Source organism: Rhipicephalus sanguineus, chromosome 4, assembly GCF_013339695.2.
Source record: "Rhipicephalus sanguineus isolate Rsan-2018 chromosome 4, BIME_Rsan_1.4, whole genome shotgun sequence".
In the NCBI taxonomy this organism is placed as follows: domain Eukaryota; kingdom Metazoa; phylum Arthropoda; class Arachnida; order Ixodida; family Ixodidae; genus Rhipicephalus; species Rhipicephalus sanguineus.
The window spans coordinates 182973623-182992932 of NC_051179.1; the positions used below are offsets into that span (position 1 = coordinate 182973623).

Consider the following 19310-nt stretch of genomic DNA (forward strand, 5'->3'; position numbering starts at 1 on the left):
CAGTATTAGGTTCCCTTGGGATCCCGTGTCAACTTTCATCGACACCACTTTTTTTCCCGATCGTCACTTTGACGAGCCAGTCACGGTCCGTGGCGACTGCGCTGATACAGAAATCGGGAATGTCAAAGTCATCTTCGTGCTGTACTTCCGCGACCCGAGTCCTTGATCTGCAACATACGGCGAAGTGGTTCAGTGCGCTGCACGTACGACAAACTTTTCCGATGGCTGGGCACCGCCGAGGGGCATGCGATCTTCCGCACCTGGAACACCCTGTACCCTGCTGAGGTGGGCGCCATGCCCAGCTCGAAGTGACAGCGTCAACCTGGATGCCACTTTCTCTTGACCACAACGCACTTTGGCGCGTAGAGGTCTCGGCTGCTTTGCTTGTAGCGATTGCTTTCGCCAGGGTTATATTCTTCTCTCTCAGCAGCTTTTCCCTCAGCTTTGCTGTGTTCACGCCAAGTACTATCTCGTCTCGAACCATTTCATCTGCCAGGCTTCCAAAGGTGCAGTGCCTAGCTTGCTTTTGTAGATCCCGCACAACATACTCGAATGGCTCTGTTTCTGTCTGTACACGGGTGCGGAACACATACCTCTCATGAACCTCATTCTGCTGCTCGACGCAGTATTCTTCAAACTTGGCGACGACTGTGGTGTAGTCTCTTTGTCTTCTTCCTCGGCAAATGCGAAATTGTTGAAAATCTCGATCGCGTCCTCACCGGCTACGCTCGGGAAGAACGCTGTTTTTACCGCTTCGGTTCGTAGCTTGCCGGTGCATTCTGTCGCCTTCAGGAACAGTTCAAATCGCTGTCTGAAAAGCTTCCAACTTTTCCCACCGTCTCCGGCTATGCGTAATGGCTCTGGTGGCTTGACGCTATCCATGGTAGTTCCGCAGTGGTCAGGACCGGTGCGATGATTCAAGGAAACGCCCACTTCTGACACCATCTATCAGTCATGGCGACTGACCGATGGAAGGACGCAAGCTCGTGCTGAGAAAAATAGCCCCTAATCGCTTTATTGCATCGTATTTAAAGCCACACTGGGCGAGAAGGTTAGTGTGAAAAGAAATGGAAGCAAGATAGTACAAAAGAAACACTGGCACGTTTGTACTCAAAACGAAAGATAAAGGCGGGCACTAGCACATACGATACACAATTTGAAATGGAATACCAACTAGTCCGTACTCGGACCTTGCTCTCGTTCGTACCCGGCTCACAAAATGACTACCCCCTGTGACGCACGTGAAAGGTGCGGACCCTCTGGAACCCCCTTCACATGCGCAATGCGAGACATACTATGGGAACGCAATTGCAGATCAGCACCGGGTCGCGACATAATCACTAGCACACTCTTAAAGAGCTGGATTGACGGGGACATCGAGCTCCTCGCGAACAAAATCAAAGATGTCTGGGTGACTGGCGAGGTACCACAGGAGTGGCGCATTGCGACTGTGATGGTAGGTAGTGGATCTCCCACAGTGCACCAGTACCGAGAATCTCTTCTAGCTAGGCGTCTACAACACCTTTGTAGAGATAGCAGAGGCGCAACAGGTGGCAAAAGTTGCAAGGTTGGCTTCCACGAAAACCGGCAGACTGCTACTAGGGCACATTGGTATAGATTCTAATACCACCAGACAGAGGGAGTGCGCGCTCCTTGTCAAAATTAAGGAAATGTATTCGGTATCCCAGATACCCAGAAACATGCACCCCTAATGCAATTACGGCACGCGCAAAGCGAGGCCAGGGCCCTTTTTTAGGATAACAGCTAATTGAGGACAACGTCTCCGTCGTTGACATTACGCAATGCGCAGCTGCCAATCACTTTGTGGCGGCGGCTACCTCCCTGCGTGGGTAGCTGCGCACAACGCTTACGCCTAAAAACACGAACGCCTACAAAGCCGAAAAGGTTACCGTAGTCATCTCCATGACAATCACGGACCGTTCTACTATCTTCAAAGACTTGCAGCTGCCGCCAGAGCATTCATTAAAGGCTCGGCATGGAAGGAAGCCGCTCGCGTTCTCTCTGCTGAATCCTGAACAGGCAAAAATCACTTTAGCTGGTTCTCCGGTCACGTGGGTAGCGATGCTCATGTAGCCGTCCCCAACGCTGACTAAAATGCACACTCACTGTCGCACACTCCCTGGCAACGGGAGGCTGGGTGAAGGCAGTGGCAAAGTTCTCCTCACTGATGACGAGGTCTGCAAGCCCTATTCACTAGGGCGCTGGACGTTTCCGCTTCCACACCTAAACAGACCGCAGGCAATCACCCTGCGAATGCGGCAGCCGGAGACGTATGCTTCATTTCATGAACAATTTCGTACAGCGCTCACGAGTACGACGACGGACGGAAGAAGCACCCAAGAGAGCGCCTGTCTCGTGTGCCAATTCTGAATATTGGAGCATATTGTTTCCAACTGACGGCACAACTCCCAATCTAGGGGAGTTTAAATGCTGGGTTTTCCCGCTGATATTCCTCTGTTTTCCAGTTTTTCGATGGAGGCGGAAAAGTTTGAGGCCCGTGTACTTAGATTTAGGTGCACTTTAGAGGACCTTAGGTAGTCGAAATTTCCGGAGCTCTCCACTACGTTATCTCTCATAATCAAATCGTGGTTTTTGAACGTTAAACCCCAGATATTATTACGGTTACCAGTTTCGGTGTATGAGAGCCGCTTGGACAAACTTCACACCCTAGCAGCCAAAAACTTTGGCGACCAGTTTCACATGTGGTAGGAATGCTCCTTACGTACGAGCATTCCTACGTAAGGAGCATATGGACATATGTAGATGAAGATCTGCGTGTTAGCGCTTAAATTTTTGCATTTCACTCTGAGATATGCCACTCCCGCGTAAGCACTCCTACTGGCGTAAGTAGAGGCGTAAAGCTAGTAGTGTGTGGACTAGTGTGGTTCCAGCCTAATATAATTGTAGGGACTTTACGTCCCGAAACTGCAACATGATTGAGAGAAGCGGAAGAGGAAGGCTTTGGAAATTTTGACCACTTGAGATTTTTCAACGTGCACCTGACATCTAAGCCCACAGACCTTTAGCATTTCCCCTCCACGAAAATGCGGCCGCCATGGCCGGGATTCGATCCCGCTACCTGCGGGTCAGCAGTCAGGCACCGTAATCACTAGACCGCCACGGCTGGTAAGTTTCAGCTCGCACATTGAGTTTGTTATACGCCTTTATAACAATGTCATGCGACTCGGCTATCTGCTTTTATAACAACTCAGATATGTGTAGTCACGCGTCGCTCGACCTTGAGTACGGAAACTGACTCTACTATATGCACAACATGGCACGGCAGCGCGGAGTTAGTTTAGATAAGACTGACCTCTGTGCTCTAACCTGAGTGTGACGTTACGTCGCACCCTAACCCTTTGCGCTAGTGTAGTCAACATGCCTGGTGAGGCCACGATATACACTCTGCTTAACCTACACCAATACGTATTGCTTTATGCGTAACATACGGTGCAATACCTCATTAGGATTGGCTCAAAGCTAAAATATGCGGCACAGGCAGCTACTCGCTGACCGCTTCGCATGAAATAGATTCCCACAATTCGTGCGATCTGCCGGAATTGCAGTACATGGCACCAAATTAAACAGAATTTTGCGACTGCCAGATAACTGTGTTGGTCCATGCGTGTGTGCTGAAATATATTTCATAAGCTTTTCCAATCTACCCATCCATTCATCTATCCATAACCTAGCCGTGTTCAAATCAGATTTAAGCAATTTATAAATCCGCAATATTGATTCTTGTATACCATATATTTTGCAAAAAGAATAGATGTTTGGAAAACTTTCGGTAACACACGATTGGGCGTTCTCTTACTATCGTTTCGCTCTCTAGAGCAAAAGCAAGATAAGCCAAAGGTCGCATGGGTCATGACAAATTTGATGCATCACTGCAGGCGGGAACACGACGCAGAAGTTTTGCGCAATACTACTTAATAATATGCATCTATGGCGCAGAATAATGCAACCATCTCAGAATATTTAGCCAAGAATTGCAGAACCTGAGCATTGTAGTCGTATAAGCTCTGTGACTATATGTTGAAAACCATGGTATTAATTTCGGGAACGCAGTAATGAGTAGCAGAGCCGTGGACGGCTCTGCTAAACCTAGGTTGTTGGATTTAGCAGCGAAACGCTTTAACACTAAGGTAGCACATTGGTTTAGTTGTGTAGCGATCGAAAAGTTCCATTTCTGTAGTTTGCTTTGTACGCTCTCGAATTTTACTTCCAATTAAAAATTATCGTATTCATTTTTGTCAGAACAATTTTAATACAGTCTAACCCGACTATCCGCCTCGTGCATCGGTATGGTGGCGCCACCGCTCGGCTAAGACGGTTGTGCCCTCTCCCAACCCCCCATAGGATCTCATGCATTTTGAATGAAGTTTGCGATTTCGTTGCGCAAAAACAAACTAGCGCCATCTCTCGACAATACGCCACACCGACGACGCAACACTTCCTCTTGCTTCCACCGATACGCGATGCTCCTAGGTGCCCCTCTCTCCACTTTCTTTTATTTCTTTCGGTGGTCGTGAGAGCGCGCGCTGTGCTGTAACGCACCCGACAACACCGGCTGGGCTCGTCGCTTTCATCGCGTCTTCCTTGAGCGTTGCAACGTTAATATTGTGTTAAGGCGGTGGCCACACGTCGGACGATGAGCCCTGATTTCGTTCAGCTGCCATCTCATCAACGGCAATGTTTCAGACGCCTCAGTTGTGTACTTTTGTCCGTTGGTTGCGGGACAAGATGGCCTCCTGCAAGACCGCGTTTTTCCAAGTCAGCTGTGTGCGTAGTTCTCGGCGTCGTAGAAGTTTGATGACGCGAGGACGTCAACTGGTGCTACATCGTGGGAACCGCTGAAGTGACTGCAAGCTTGACGACATTGTCCCAGAATATTCTAGCGTACTGTACGCGCACGATTGTGCTACACTTAAAATACCGCGCTTGGCCTCGCGCGTCAACCTGGTACGCCTGTGTGCAACAAGTGTGTTGTTATCGTTGTTGCGTCGGTTAATATTGAATTGCAATTGGAATACCGTTTTTGCAAAGGTGAGTGAAGCTGTAAGTAGTTGCCCTTCTCTATGCTCGCTACTCCTCGAACATTACTTCCAGAATCGCATTTTATATTTTGTTGCACGTAGCAAAGGAGAATCTAGCATACGAGATACATTACACGCGTGCGCATTTCCTATATAAATCTGAGTAATGCCACGCGTGCGCATTTCCTATATAAGTCTGGGTAATGCCATGCTCAATTTAAAGCGCATGTGTTAGAGGATTGTGGCTTCAATGGTGAAAGTGATTAGATATTCCGAAATATGTGACTGCAATGCAGTTAGAACTTCCTCATATGTCAATACGGTCTGTGAACAAAAAAAAACGCTGTCTGAATGTTTGTTGGTCATTTGCTTAAGTACTTTCACGCATTATTATGCAGCTGTGTGACGGCTGTTAAAACGTTCAGCAAGTTAGATTTTGGTTTTCTTGGCCTTGTTGAGTGCTACGAGTGTTGGGCGAAGATAAAATCGCGTGTCTTTTGTGCGTTTCTTAAGCAGGCATACAGCCGTAATAGTCATTGTTGTTGTACTGTTTGGGGTGTTCAATAAAACAAGAATGCTGTTTTGTACTGCAACAATTTTTATTTCATCTGTGTTAACAGATCACGCAAACAACTTGGACACATGCACGTAAGAAACGTACGCAGTGCATCGCGCGCACGCATAAAAAAACGGGCCTGTCATTTTAAAACAAATAATATAGAACAATCGACGCAACAGACGGCATGGTTGTCTAGTGGAGCAGCGTCGGCAGTACAAATATAAAACCAGAATGAAACATGAATAGAAAAACGGAGAGTAACAGGCGCTTTGCCCACGGCTTCTATGAGCCGCGCATATCCACCTATCGCCACCATCCGCCGTTGGTGGCGCCACCAGTACCACTGAAAGCAGCAGCGCACGAGGCGGATACCAAACTCGGGTGCATTGCATTATTCCTTATATAGCCCTATTTTCAAAAACGGCCATATATGCGGCTACATCGAACTAAAATATCCTGAACAGTCTATATATCGAACGTGGGGCAGCTTAAAAAGCTTCATGAAGTCTGATTTTCATAACGGCAGGGGACATTCCAGCATGGATTGGGGAGAGAGGGCGGTGGCGTTGGGAGGGCACCGTTTGGAACAAGTAGAAACTACGGCTTGTCATCACGTGGATTTTGCCACGATCTCTGGTCGTCGTGCCCATCGGCCCGTCCGACGTGTTTGCCGATCGCTTTTCCGTGATTCTCCGCTCCCTTTGTGAATGTGATGGCTGTGGTGAAACGGAAAGTGCTGCTGTTCTTGGGAAATATAACGACAATTGACGCAGTCAGACGTGGAGAAAAAATGTGAAGACAAGGATACGTACATCTCAGGATGATACTTGAACATGTTTACCTTAGCGTCGTCGTTGCGCTAACGTAAACATGTTCAAGTATTATCACCAACGGGCCCAGCTATCAGTTCTTCTACATCTCAGGATGCACGCTGAGTATATTAGGCTGACATTATGGCCAATGTTGCATACTGGATTCCGGCACCTGACGAGTACGCACATCAGCTTATGAAGATGTTGAAGCGGTATTTACATAGATGCCGTATCCCTCCCCCCCACCCTGACTTCAACCAGGAATCGCGGAAAAATAAAAACAAAAACATTCCTGCGTATTGCCGTGACGCTGCCGGCTTTTCATTATCGAGAAACGGGGTCCTGAATCCAACGTGCGTACTCAAGTGAACATTAAAAACGCGACCAGTGCATAACACTTGTACATGCAGTTATACGAAAGATCGAACTGATTGCGTGTTTTTTAACACGAAAGTGTTTTATGCCGGGGACCACCAAGACTTCAGTGATGTATTTCCGTCACAGAAATGACCTCGAAAAAATTTACCCGATTAGATGGCAAAGAAAAAACGTTCTGTCAGCGGGCATCGAACCCACGACCGCTCAGTCCGCAACAACAGATGCCGGGCACGCTATCCACTGCGCCACGGTCTTTTTTTTTCTTTATTGCCGGTTTATTAACGTCACATGTACATCAATAACAGACACCCCTTACAGTAATAATACACATTGCTACAAGAATGCGTCAAGATGAAAAAATAAAGGAAATAAAATAATAAAAAATAAATTACGGGACTGGCTTTCTAAAACTCCTTAAGGTATGCCAGAGGTTCAACCCTGGCCAGCCAGTCAGGAACAAAGTCTTGTTGTTTGAGCACATCTATGTATTGAACAATGTTCTCGCAAAAAGCACACGTGCAGGTCGCCTGTCAGGGTCGCAGTGAAACCCCGCCATTCTCGCCCGCCATAAGCAGTGGAGGCCAAGAAGCATAATAAGGTCAAAAGGCATCCCATCCTCGTTTTCTATCTGCAAAAACCTGATTCCAAGTGGATGCAGATGAAACTCTTTCTTCAGCGTTACTGCGCCACGGTCACAGACTCTAGAGGCTTTACAAACGCGCCTTTTATATCTACTACTCTCCCGGTCGGCGGGGTGGCGTTCCCCTCTGGGAGCGGTAAAGTAATTCGTCATTACTGTGACCTCCGCGATTAGCACTTGCAACGCGTTACACGTCCGTCCAATTCGGCGCGTTTTCAATAGAAGTTCAATTTTTCAATGCCTTAACACACCGCGAGGTGGCGACCTTAGCTCAAGCGCCGTAAAAGCGTCGGCCTCGCTAGCCTCGCGCATAGTATCACGCTGATCCAAACCTAAAAAAGCTCGGCGACGCCCGCCTGCCTCACGTGGCTGTAACACCGCGTTCTCCGCTCACGCGCTCGCCCCGAGGAAACTCGTGGCCGGGCTACCGGGGCGGCACGACGCGCTTTTCGTTTCCCTCTAGTCTGGCCGTGGTGTTCAATCACATTTAACAGGCCGCGGGATGGCGACCAAGTTCTCCCTCTAATATGCGACGGTCTTCTGGCTATCACACCTCGTTCTCTGATTACGCTTTCACCGTTAACTACTACAACTACCACAAGGGTTCGTTTAATCATTTAACATGGACGTTAGTCGTCGGGATGGAGATGTACCAACAATCATGAAAGTGTGTGCATACACGTTAAACGGTGCTATAGCTGCCAGACATCAATATACATTGTGCAAACTCTCTTATACCAATGTACAGTAAACATTCAGTTACTTCTGCAAGGGCACGCTTTACTTTCGTGTTGTTCCGATTCCTATGACGGAGGGATCAACCATTTTTTTGCCAATTCGATAAGTTCGGATTCAACTGTTTTTTTTTACTCTTCGTCGTCATTGACAGTACTCCTCTCCTGGATTCCTTATCCTTGTCTGTATTCTTCGGATTTCTTGTTTTCAAATGTCGTGCATGTATTCAGTTCAATTCTCGCTTTGTAATGCTCACAAAGTTCTAAGGGTTACTTAAATCAATAGATAGGTAAAAAATATGACTTATTTTGTCCAGCTGAAAATTCAGCGAGAGTTCTCTTGCTCTGTGACACTGTTATCCACATAACTGCGGGAAATATTCGTCTGCGGAACCTGGTATCAGGCACATGGCCTGCTGAAACAATAACAATGATAAGTCCTTATTATGCCGTTATGTTCTGACAACCACGCTGTATACAGGAAGGCAGGTGCGCTGTCGTCACTGGCAGACTGAACGAACGCGTTTAGGTTACATGCTTGCGCTAAAAAGCGAACCTGTTTAGAGAGTGCAAGAGCGATTGAATGTTTCTCGTATTTCTTCTTTGCAGGACATACAGAACGTGCGTTGAGAGCACCGTATTGGGCAACATACCAATTGAAAAAGGCACTCTCATCAGAATTCCAATTTTTTCTATTCAACATGACGAAAAATATTTTCCGCATCCTGAGGTGTTCAACCCAGACAGGTAGGTGAATACAGTGAAGATTTTCATGCGCTATCCTGATGGGGGAATGGGGTTCTATATCTGTCATTAGGTACAAGCTCCGTGGTGTAGCGTTACGGGAGGAACACTTCTAATTGCATAGTGGAATACATTATGCTGAACCGTAGTACCCTCTGTACTGGTACACGAGGTCTAGAAATCCGTCCAGTATATCTGTAAAGTGCTTTGCTGCTGTGTGCCCGTCCAAGGTAGGCCTCAACGGCAGATTACCTGCGGGCTTGTCTTTAATCTGTTGCTTGTGACACAGGATCATAAAGCCGTCGGTTGCGTACGAGAACCAGTGCACTAGAATGACGGGAGGAAATGGCCCCGAGGACTTCAGAGTTTACATCAGCAATGATAAACATTAAGCGAAATGTTCCTTTGGGGTCTAGGTGGAGCGACAGTGTGCAATGCGTGTAAGTAGCAATCCTTGTGTTGTTGACTCCATGCGCGCAGATCAGATCGGGAGTCTCCAGTCAGCTGAACATGCAGAGATAACGCTTGCCTCTGCGCCTGTCTCAACAGGAAAGCGGACGCCACGGTCGGTGCAGGAAGAAATGCTCAAGAGAGACATTACGTCAGGTTTGCAGCATTGACAGCCCTTAATGCTGGCTTCTTGCATATCCCGAATACTCACCGGGCGTCATAAATTTGCGAGTATGTTTCCGATGGTACCAGCACCACCGTAGGCGCGGCTGCCGGGGCGCTGCCAAACGCTGCTTCGAAAGGCTCAAAGTGCATGCCTGAAAAGTCCCTATTGGGCTGGCGAGACGTGCCATCGCTTCGCGAAGCTCCAGCAAAAAGTTTGGAGAGAAGCCTGAAGTGTTCTCCAACAGCATGGACCCAGTGGACTGGCTGCTGCCGCTGCCATGATGGTGCCAGCGACGGCGGCTATCTTACCGACGTCTTCTTCATCCACCCGGACGTTATTGGGGACACGTTGAACAAAAATTGTGCAGTTCCACTCAACGTGAAAGTTGTAGGAAGTGCGGAGCAGTGATTCGCCTCTTTCAGCGACGAACCCTAGGAGCGTGGGTCTGGGTGGGGGGGGGGTCTTTTGAAGCGTGTTCTGTTGTTTCTCACCTGCTGCCAATTTATACTACTGTTTCCGAGTGCACATCAAACCCTTGAGCCTATCCCTTCCTCGCAGGTTCCTGGACGAGAATAAAGAGCACGTTGTGCCCTTCAGCTTCTTACCTTTTGGAGAAGGGCCCAGGCAGTGTGTCGGCATGAAATTTGCCTCAATGAATGTCAAACTTGGCCTTTTCCACGCCCTGTCCAGGTTTTCGTTCGAAACGTGCTCCGAGACACAAGTAAGTTTCTGTAGTAATTGAGCGACTTTGAATCAATATCGTTTAACAAATAGTTGTTTGTCAAAAAGGATGCAAACAGAATTTATATCGGTAAAAGTATTTATCACCTTCCAAAATCTTTTCTCAAACATAACAGGAACAACGAGTGCCGCGGAAATAATATTTGCCATATAATGATGCGCAATGTTCAGGCCATAGCACTCCCCTCGCCCCTTGTGTCCTGTGGACGCGGAAAACACCCTTGTACAACCCAGGAGCCTCGCCGCCTCCCGCATCTTTTGTTTTCCCCTTTTGTTGCCCAATTTGTCCCGTCCAGCTCTCACAACCTTGTCTCTTCTCCCCCCTCTTTTCACACTTGCTCTCCTTTGCTCCTCCATTTGTGTGATTCGGCGAGAGTGCGCAAAGCATACACATCCAAGCAGATAAGCATCCAAGCAACTGCTGCCTTTACAAAATATTTGCTTCACGAAACGCTGGCTTCCCTCTTCGACGGTTTCTCATCGCTTCAAGCCTCGATCTTCCTCTGAACGTCTATCTTGCTTGGACATTCGATATAATGCTATTCGAGACACGTGGCTCGAATTAAAATCTGTAAAATCATTGCGTACGTGCAACGCACGCGTTCGTTCGATAAGAAAACGTTGTGAGACTAAGATGTAAAATAAATGTTCCAAATTTCAAGGCGATGCGTACAACGATTTAGTCTCATACCGATCTCATGGAAATCAGAAGCTCGAACCTTTGAGTCATGCTCAAAATAAAACTAGTAACAGCGCGAACAACGGGACTAACCAGAGACAAGCCGATCTGTAGCCGTCTGCAGCCTTAGAATAAATACAAGGTACGCCAATTTAAAAATAGCAAGCACGTGCCGAGGGGTGAGTTATAACTCCTCAGGTCACCTTGTGCGGCTATTTCACTCGGGTCCGAGGTGGTAGTTCGCATTCGTTGGCCGGGGCGCATCAAGGGCTGATGGCGGCCGCGATGCTCACGATTTGGTCGAGATGTGGCGAGGCACACATCCCAAGACAGAATACAGCTCCTCCTCCGTTCCCCCAGAAAGCGACGCGCGTTCTCAGTTTGAGCAAAGGAATCTTCCCACAAAAGGGGAAGGAGGGAACGGTCGTTCTCAGCTGCAGAATCGGTGCAGGGCGCGAAGGGCAGCGGGGGTGGCAAAACGCCCTCTCCAACGCAAACCCTCTCGCCACTACGCACGTGAATATATGATGAGCCGAGACGCCGCGTTGAAGACACTGGAGTGCGCATGGAACCCCACAGTACACAGATACACTAATTAGTACACACGGAGTGGCTAAATTAAAGTAGATAAGCTAGATTTACTACAGTTAACAGATGTGATATTCCGCGATTTTGCTAACTACCGTGCTATAGCAGCTTCAAACGTTGCTTTATCACGAGATCTTCTCTACTATCCATAATTAACATACTAAAGATACCCAATGCGCGCTTATGGAACATGTACCTTTAGAACCACACGTTAAGAAACACCGAGTAAGAAAGGAACGGGGCGAGTGCTGCCGGCAAGTATGCTATGATGAATGGAAGTTAAAAGTATCGCTCCAAGAAAAAAAAAAACCACGGCTGCATCTTGCCGCTCCTTCCTTACGCGGCAGGCATCTGGAGGCTTACGAACAGCGTTAAACCTAAATTGAGCACTACGCAGCTAACCATGCAAATACAAATGTTAGGTATAACGTTAGAGTCAAGATGAGAGCGGAGTCGGTCAGAAAAAACAAACAAAAAAGCACCTCTTTGTAAAAACCAACAAGAGGAATTATGCATGCGCAGGGCATGTGGCGAAAAGCCAAGATAAGCACTGGTTATCTATGCTTGGCACTAACATACTGGATTCCGAGAGAAGGCACGTGCGCTGAGGGAGAGGCTGAAATTTAGGCTGGCAGATCAGAAAACAAGGTTTGCGAGTATGACGTCGCCGCAGCTAGCACAGGACCGGGTTAATTGAAGAATATATACCAGAGGCCTTCCCTAGCAGTAGGCGTATTGAGGCTGATGATAATCACGATGCATATATATATATATATTACGTGAAACAGTTCGCAGTGGTTATGTGGTGCTCTGTTGCTGATACGAAGGTCGGGGGTTCGATCCCAGCCGCGGCGGTCTCATTTTAATGCAGGGGAAATCCTAGAGGTCCTTGTGCTTGTGCGATGTCAGTGAAGCACCAAATGGTAGAAATTTCCGGAGCCCTCCACTACGGCGTTTCTCAGAATCATCGTGGTTTTGGGATGTAAAACCCCAAATACTATTATTATTATACATAGGAAACATGACGATGACGGCTACAATGAAAGCCTAAAACTAATATTGTTAATCAATCATGTACATATTGTCAGGTTGTCATGACGGTGAAGTGCACAGAACTCAAGCCGGATAGGGTTGAGCTGTTTATTGTGTGAAATTATGCTCAGCGAAACAAGTAAGAGGCAAACTGCACCGATTACAATCGTCAGTCGTCGAATAGCCGGATTGGCATGCATACATGCGGTGTACATTTCAGTGTTATCGCTGGCGGCCCAATCAGTTCAGGATTAAACGGGACTCTTCGTGTCGTGTGCGCCATCTTCTCAGAAGAGCACAATAATCGCGAACGTTCCCAGGCTTTCCAGAGCCACGTTCAATACACAAGTTAAACGCTGTCTCATCTGGCATAAATGAAAATGCAGGCAAGTTGACGTTTCTTTCGGCGCATAACTAAGTCCTAGCATCATCGCAATCTAATCATAATCACTGTATACGCAGATTTTTGCTGCACGGTTTCGTTGGATCGCTTTTCTTTGCTTTTCTTTATCGATGTTCGCACCCGTTGAAATTGTTTAGTAACGCATCTTGCCTTGTTCAAGCGATTTTTTTTCCTATATGCGTTTGCAGAATTGCTGTCTGTTTGTATATCTTGTCACGGTTTTCAAATTGCTAGTCACGCGATCTGTTTCTTGGAAGCGCCAGTTCTGTCAGATGCGTTTACACGCCTTTGCAGTGACCTGCTGTTGTCACAGTGCATGACTCGCCTTACTGCAGTGATTACGGTGTGATAGCGGTAGATCACATGTTAGGGGCCCCTTATACCACGTGTTTACCTAAGAGTGCATTTCTGTATCGTGTGTTCCCTCAACAAGGCCGGTACCCGGCTGACACGTCGGAAAAATAAAGTTTGCGTTGTGCACGTCCTCTACTTCGTAGTGTGTGTGTGCATATATATATATATAATGTATGTATATATGTATATATGTATGTATATATGTATATATGTATGTATATATGTATATATGTATGTATATATGTATATATGTATGTATATATGTATATAGAGAGAGAGAACTGAAGGCAACAATACTTCTGAAAGGTTCGTTTTTTTGGTTGGACACCATATTAACTGAGACCATATACATTATATATATATATCAAATCATGCGTGTGCGTTTCGCTATTCACTACTTTATGCACGTGAAGCCTTTGATTGCCCCAGCGCGATCAGCGACATGATGTAGCGTGTAGTTCCCAATACAAAGATACGGAGACGCTACTAAACTATGTCGCGCTAATTATCTATTCAAGCAACATGCGCAACAAGTCTTCCTGCAGCACGCTCAATGCAGCGAAAATTCTCAGCTCCAGCCTGGTCAAAGCCGCGAAATATCAGCGCTTGTATACGTGATATACTACTGCAAGCATAGGAATTCTATCGTGGAATCGCATGCTTATGCATTTTCTAAATATAAACGTTGATCAAATGATGTTGCGGAGAATAACCGGAGATGGTGGGAGGCTATAGAAGCTTTCAGGACAACTTTTGTTTGGCCTAGTTGGTGTTTGACATTTTGACCGCACAAAAAGACGAGGACAGAGGGACGTGTCACCGTGTCGTCGTACCTCCCTCTGTCCTAGTCTTTTTTGTGCGGTCAAAATGTGAAACAAAAATATAGAAGCTTTCTTCTCACGCACACACATTTGCTCAATGCCTCTTAAGACCCTACTTTTCTGGCTTCATTTGAGTTTTAAGTAGTAACACTACAAATCTTACTGCGCATCAATAAGTCCTGTGACACAATGGCGATTCTCTTGTATTTCCAGATTCCTCCCAAGTATCATCCAAGCATTCTACTTCTACTTCCTTACGAAATAAAGCTCAGAATCATCGACAGAAAGAGCAGGTAGCCGCGCCCTGTTCGTGTGCTGACAGGATTGTCCATGGAGGGATGCACTGAGCCCACAACAGAATGATTTGGATTCTTTGAATACAGAAAATAAAGAACATGTTTGAGTGACGTGTGCTTGCAAATGTATTTCATTAGGAATTGCTGGATCGACGTCTAGCAGAGCGTGAGTGAAGAATTCTGCGGGGAGTAGCACTTGCGCGGTATTTTAGGCCAAGTGTAGAACGCCAGACGGGATTGCACTCTAGGAAAAAATCGAGTACTTGAGGAGTATTTCTGCAACACAACTATAATCTTCATCTGGCTTGCTCACGTTTCCTTTCTTGAAAACCCGGATCTCGCAACTTTCCTGTCAAGAATGCTATGTCACGCTGACAGCGCGCACGCCGTTCATGACCGGGAAGTGCCAGGACCGCAGTGATAACGCAAAGCACGCGAGGTAGATGACTACTGCAGTCGTGTGGCAGAAGTGCTCGCCAAATACTCGATTTTTTGCTAAGCCGTGGTTATTCCCTTGGTTATTCTGGCCATGCCACAAACGAAGAGGATTGACAAACGTCATTAGTTCAAGTATAAAACACTAGGCACGCCGGGAAACCCGCCAGGGTGGTATAATGGCTAAGGTGCTCCACTGCTGTCCCGCAGGTCGCGGGATCGAGTCCCAGCCGCGGCAGCTGCATTTTCGATGGAGGCGAAAATGCTAGAGGCCCGTGTACTTAGATTTTGGTTAATGTTGAAAAGCCCCGGGTGGTCAAAATTTCCGGAGCCCTCTACTACAGCGCCTGTCATAATCATATCGTGGTTTTGGGATGTTACACCCCAGCAGTTATTACATTATTAGGCCCACGCAGAAACGCAGCACAGTAGCAACGTTACTTTGAGAACGGCGTTATGAGTGCCCATCGCAAGCTTTCTCTATGGCGCTTACTGCAAGTACAGGACATGCAAGCAGTGGTTCAGAAGTATTTCCTGATGGGCTAGCCGGTTCATAGTGTGTACTGAAAATAAAACATTGGCCGCTTAGCACAAAAGAACAAAAAAGATGAGCGATAATATTCAGTTTTGTCGCAAAAAGGTATTTTGGATATCTAACAATGTTCCATCTGCGAAAAATACCAAAGAACATGCCAGCATGCATTACATCACAGTCATCACACTTTCTCAAAAGGAACTCTCCCAAGGCAAGATGGAAATTGTGTCGCTGACACATGATTACCCCTTTTTCTCAAGATGAAACGCCTGTTTGGTGCTTTGCGCTGGTTGAAAGTTGGTGTACGCCCATGTACCTTGTTGCAATAACACCGCTGCACTTGAGCATGCATTAATTGCTGCGACTGCACGCCGAAGCGCACAATAATCATTTGACCAGGAAAATGAGCTAATCATGTGCCATTAAAAAATGTATGTTGGCAGCTCGCATGAGCATTGCATGACAAAGACGTATATTTTCTAGGTAACAGAAGATCCTACTCAATGCACACCTATCCCCATCGCACCCACAGATACTGCTTCTGATAGCTTTGTAACGCTAGATACGCTTTTGCATAAACACAAAAAACACTTATGAGCACTAATTGTGCGCATCTAGCGTTGCGTCCTCTGGCCTTTTCCTCAAAACAACTGTTCAGTTTAGAATCTGTGTTTAGGCCGGGTGGTGTCTTTTTACCGTCTGTGTAATAGTTGGGAACTTGAAGTGGACTGAGCTAATTGAAGTGGACGAAAAATCACCCTTTCCGTCGGTGAGATCCCACCGTCAGAAAAGAGTGCCTAATAACAATGTCGTATTATCAAGCTGCGTCAAGCACTTTCATGGTTATCTGTTCCGGGCTCTTCATGTAGTGCTTTTATCACAATAGCTACGCCGCCTCAGTCCCGATCTGTGCGCATACTTCAATACGAGGGCGCTGCAATTTCAATATAATTTACACAGGCATGAATCCACATTTCTCTATTTTTCGCAGCATTCGCACAATGCAGTGATTTCCTCCTCCAATTTATAAATTTCGTTAACAAATACTCGAGCATACGGACCAAAATCGCAAGCGGCACAGAAATCAGTTTTTTTTTTGTTACCTTATCATTTTTGTGCGTTCTTTCGTGCTGGGCTGACAATCCTGTGTAGTAGGGGCGAGCTTTTTCGTTATTAAGGCTCAAGCCATAGTTGTCTATGCTCAATATGCCCTCGTAGATCTTCTGAATTTCACGCGATATAGCTATGGAGCATGTTACTGTTCAACAGGACACAAACGAGGAGAGAGACGCAAACAACGCAAGCATATGCAGCTTTTGTGGACACAACAGCCAGCGCCCCCGCGGCCGCGGCGCGACGCTAGAGCGTTTTCAATTGAACTGGCGAGGTTTCCCCCGAATAATTAAGCGTAGAAGGTGAATGTTGAAAAACTCAGGCCGCAGAGCGCTTCTGGGAACTTGAACGCACGGGATGACTGCAGCGATCATGTTGCAGTAAGCTTCTATTTTGTTCCCAGAGCAATTAAAGATTGTACTGTACAATGGGAGTCTATGGAAACGGCGTAAAATGTGGCCTGTTTTTCGAGACAAAAACGCTCACTGTGGTACAACTAAGGAAGTTATATTAATGGTCGGTACATCGCATGTAGTCCTGACATTCAGCTTTCGATTGAAGCCATTCTCAACGTTTCGCACTTTGCATACCATTGTTCCCTAATGAGTTTTTTTTTTTTTTTGAGACGCGGTCCATCAAATGCTTCTGTTATATTGATAAACGCTTACTTATCACCGGCGACAAGGCGTCGTCCGTGGCCGAGTGAGCTACTCGCTCACGTTCGGTTTGATTCCTGGCGTTGTTGTCGTTCACAATACGCGACAAGGAGAGGGGCTGTTGTTGTTCTGGCCCCTCCCCTTGTCCCGTTCCAATGAATCGCGACGGTGTGTGCATCTGTGTCTGTATTGCAAGAATGTATTTTAACCGGAACGCAACGTCATAATGCCAAATTTGATAAAGGCCTGTCCCCGGCCGAAAGCTCAGAATAAATGTTATGTTTTGCACTGCGACTTTCTCTTATACATATGTATGTAAAAGCTTCTTTCATACTTCGACAAGCTCCAATACACACAGCTGCAAGGAGTGATCGTTACCAATTAAGTTTAAAGAGACTGTCTACCGCTCGGAAAATTTTTGTGATTGTGGCGGAAATGAGAAGATCGTTCCTCAGATCGGCGGCAACGAGCATGCTTTTGCCCCTTAAAAAGGAATTACATTTTTAACTTGATGTTGAAAATCGTGAAAGAATGACCGCTAGCGTCACTCAACAGCGATGTGGTCAATCTACTGGTAGGACAAGAAATCTTCGCAGGTAGACTCATTTTACATAAAAACAAACATGTATAACTTTAAGTTGTATTTTACGCACTTGAGGCAGGTTTCGGTTGCGCCAGAGAGTAATTTCTTGCTTTTCTTTTTCTCGCGCATCCAAAAAGGCGCCTGGTCGCGCTGCTAGCGGCGCAGTCTTTGATTTTGTCTGCTTAAAGGAGTACTGACACGAATTTGAGACATCGCAAAAGGAATATTTTGCGTTTCCTTGGTATACAGTGTCAACGCTCTTCACACGTCGGTGTCGGAGAACACGTATAAAATATTTTAATTTGACTTTGAAGTTTTCGTCGCTGAGCATCGGCCAGCCAGCCCTACTGCAGTGGACATTATCCCGACGAGTCAACACACTTCCTCCGAGTTTGCGAGTTCTGTGTCCTGCATGCAGCCTAAATTGCAGAAATCACTGTCAGGGTCACTGGACGACAGTTCACTCATTGTTATTTATGTGCACCACGAGCAGATGACGGATTTGCCGCTAGTACGTCGGAAGTTTCTCTATCTCCGGGACGTCATACTGATATGAAACGTCACTCAGAAGCCGCCCCTTCGATATCGAAACCGAAAGTGTATTTTTAAGGTAGCGCTAATTAAAATATATACGATGCCTTCGCAGGCACCACAACACTCGTTTAAGTTTTCTCGACACCACTATTTTTATTTAGAGCAACAATCCAAAAATTTTTAAAATTCGTGTCAGTATTCCTTTAAACTCATGCGCTATGCCATACGGCCCTCCGCGCTGGTCGTACTGTGCCGCTGTATTGTTGTTAGGATGTCTCACATGTGCTGCGCTGTGAAGGCGCGCATTTATCCTCTCTTTTTGACGAATGAACCTGGCTTCCATTGCGGCAGCAGCGTTAAAATAAACGCATAGACTGCGATTACAGCAAAACAAGTGTTTTGTAATCGTATAGTGAGGCTTCATTTACCGCTAGTGCGCTAAAAATGACTGTTACATTCATTAAAATAGTGTTCAGCTAAAATAAAGTAATCCTAAAGAAATCGCGTGTGCTTTTGGGTTTACTTTTTACCGCCACTACAAACGTCATCGCGTCCACCAACCAGTGTTGTGGGCATGTTTTACGCCAATGGAAGAAGACAGAACGCAGGTCGAAAAATTCTGTTTTAAAAATTTCTACTCACTTTCCAGAGCTACCGCTGCAAGGTTGGACACTTGAGATGGTACGCTTTCTATTGCGGTACAAAGCGGAAAAGCGGTGAAGGACCGTAGACAGTCCCTTTAACCCCCATGCCTTTCGGTGCTGGTATAGTTGTTGTTCATCCGAAAAGACAAGGTGTTGTTTTCTTTATTTCCAGCTTCTCGAAAACCAAGCGTTTCCCGTCTTCCTATATGCCTATGGGCATTTGAAAGTTCGATCAACCGCCTAACACATTTCTTCGAGAACGAAATTTTCCTGTTTTATTTCAAGCAAATAATCACGTTGTAGCACCGCTGTGAATGAACGATTTTCCGCAGATAAAACGTGAAGGCTAGATA

The 19310-nt window shown here is 46.4% G+C and overlaps 1 protein-coding gene across 1 annotated transcript in view; it reads left to right on the forward strand.

The window, feature by feature from the left end:
* LOC119390949 (cytochrome P450 3A16) overlaps window positions 1–14560 on the forward strand; it is a 153541-nt gene extending 138981 nt beyond the window's left edge. Inside the window, exons 12-14 of the mRNA XM_037658660.2 lie at window positions 8793–8930; window positions 10102–10264; window positions 14375–14560. Of these exons, the coding sequence (XP_037514588.1) occupies window positions 8793–8930; window positions 10102–10264; window positions 14375–14458 (385 nt within the window). The 3' untranslated portion in view covers window positions 14459–14560. The remainder of the gene's footprint in view (window positions 1–8792; window positions 8931–10101; window positions 10265–14374) is intronic.
* The last annotated feature ends 4750 nt before the right edge of the window (window positions 14561–19310 follow it).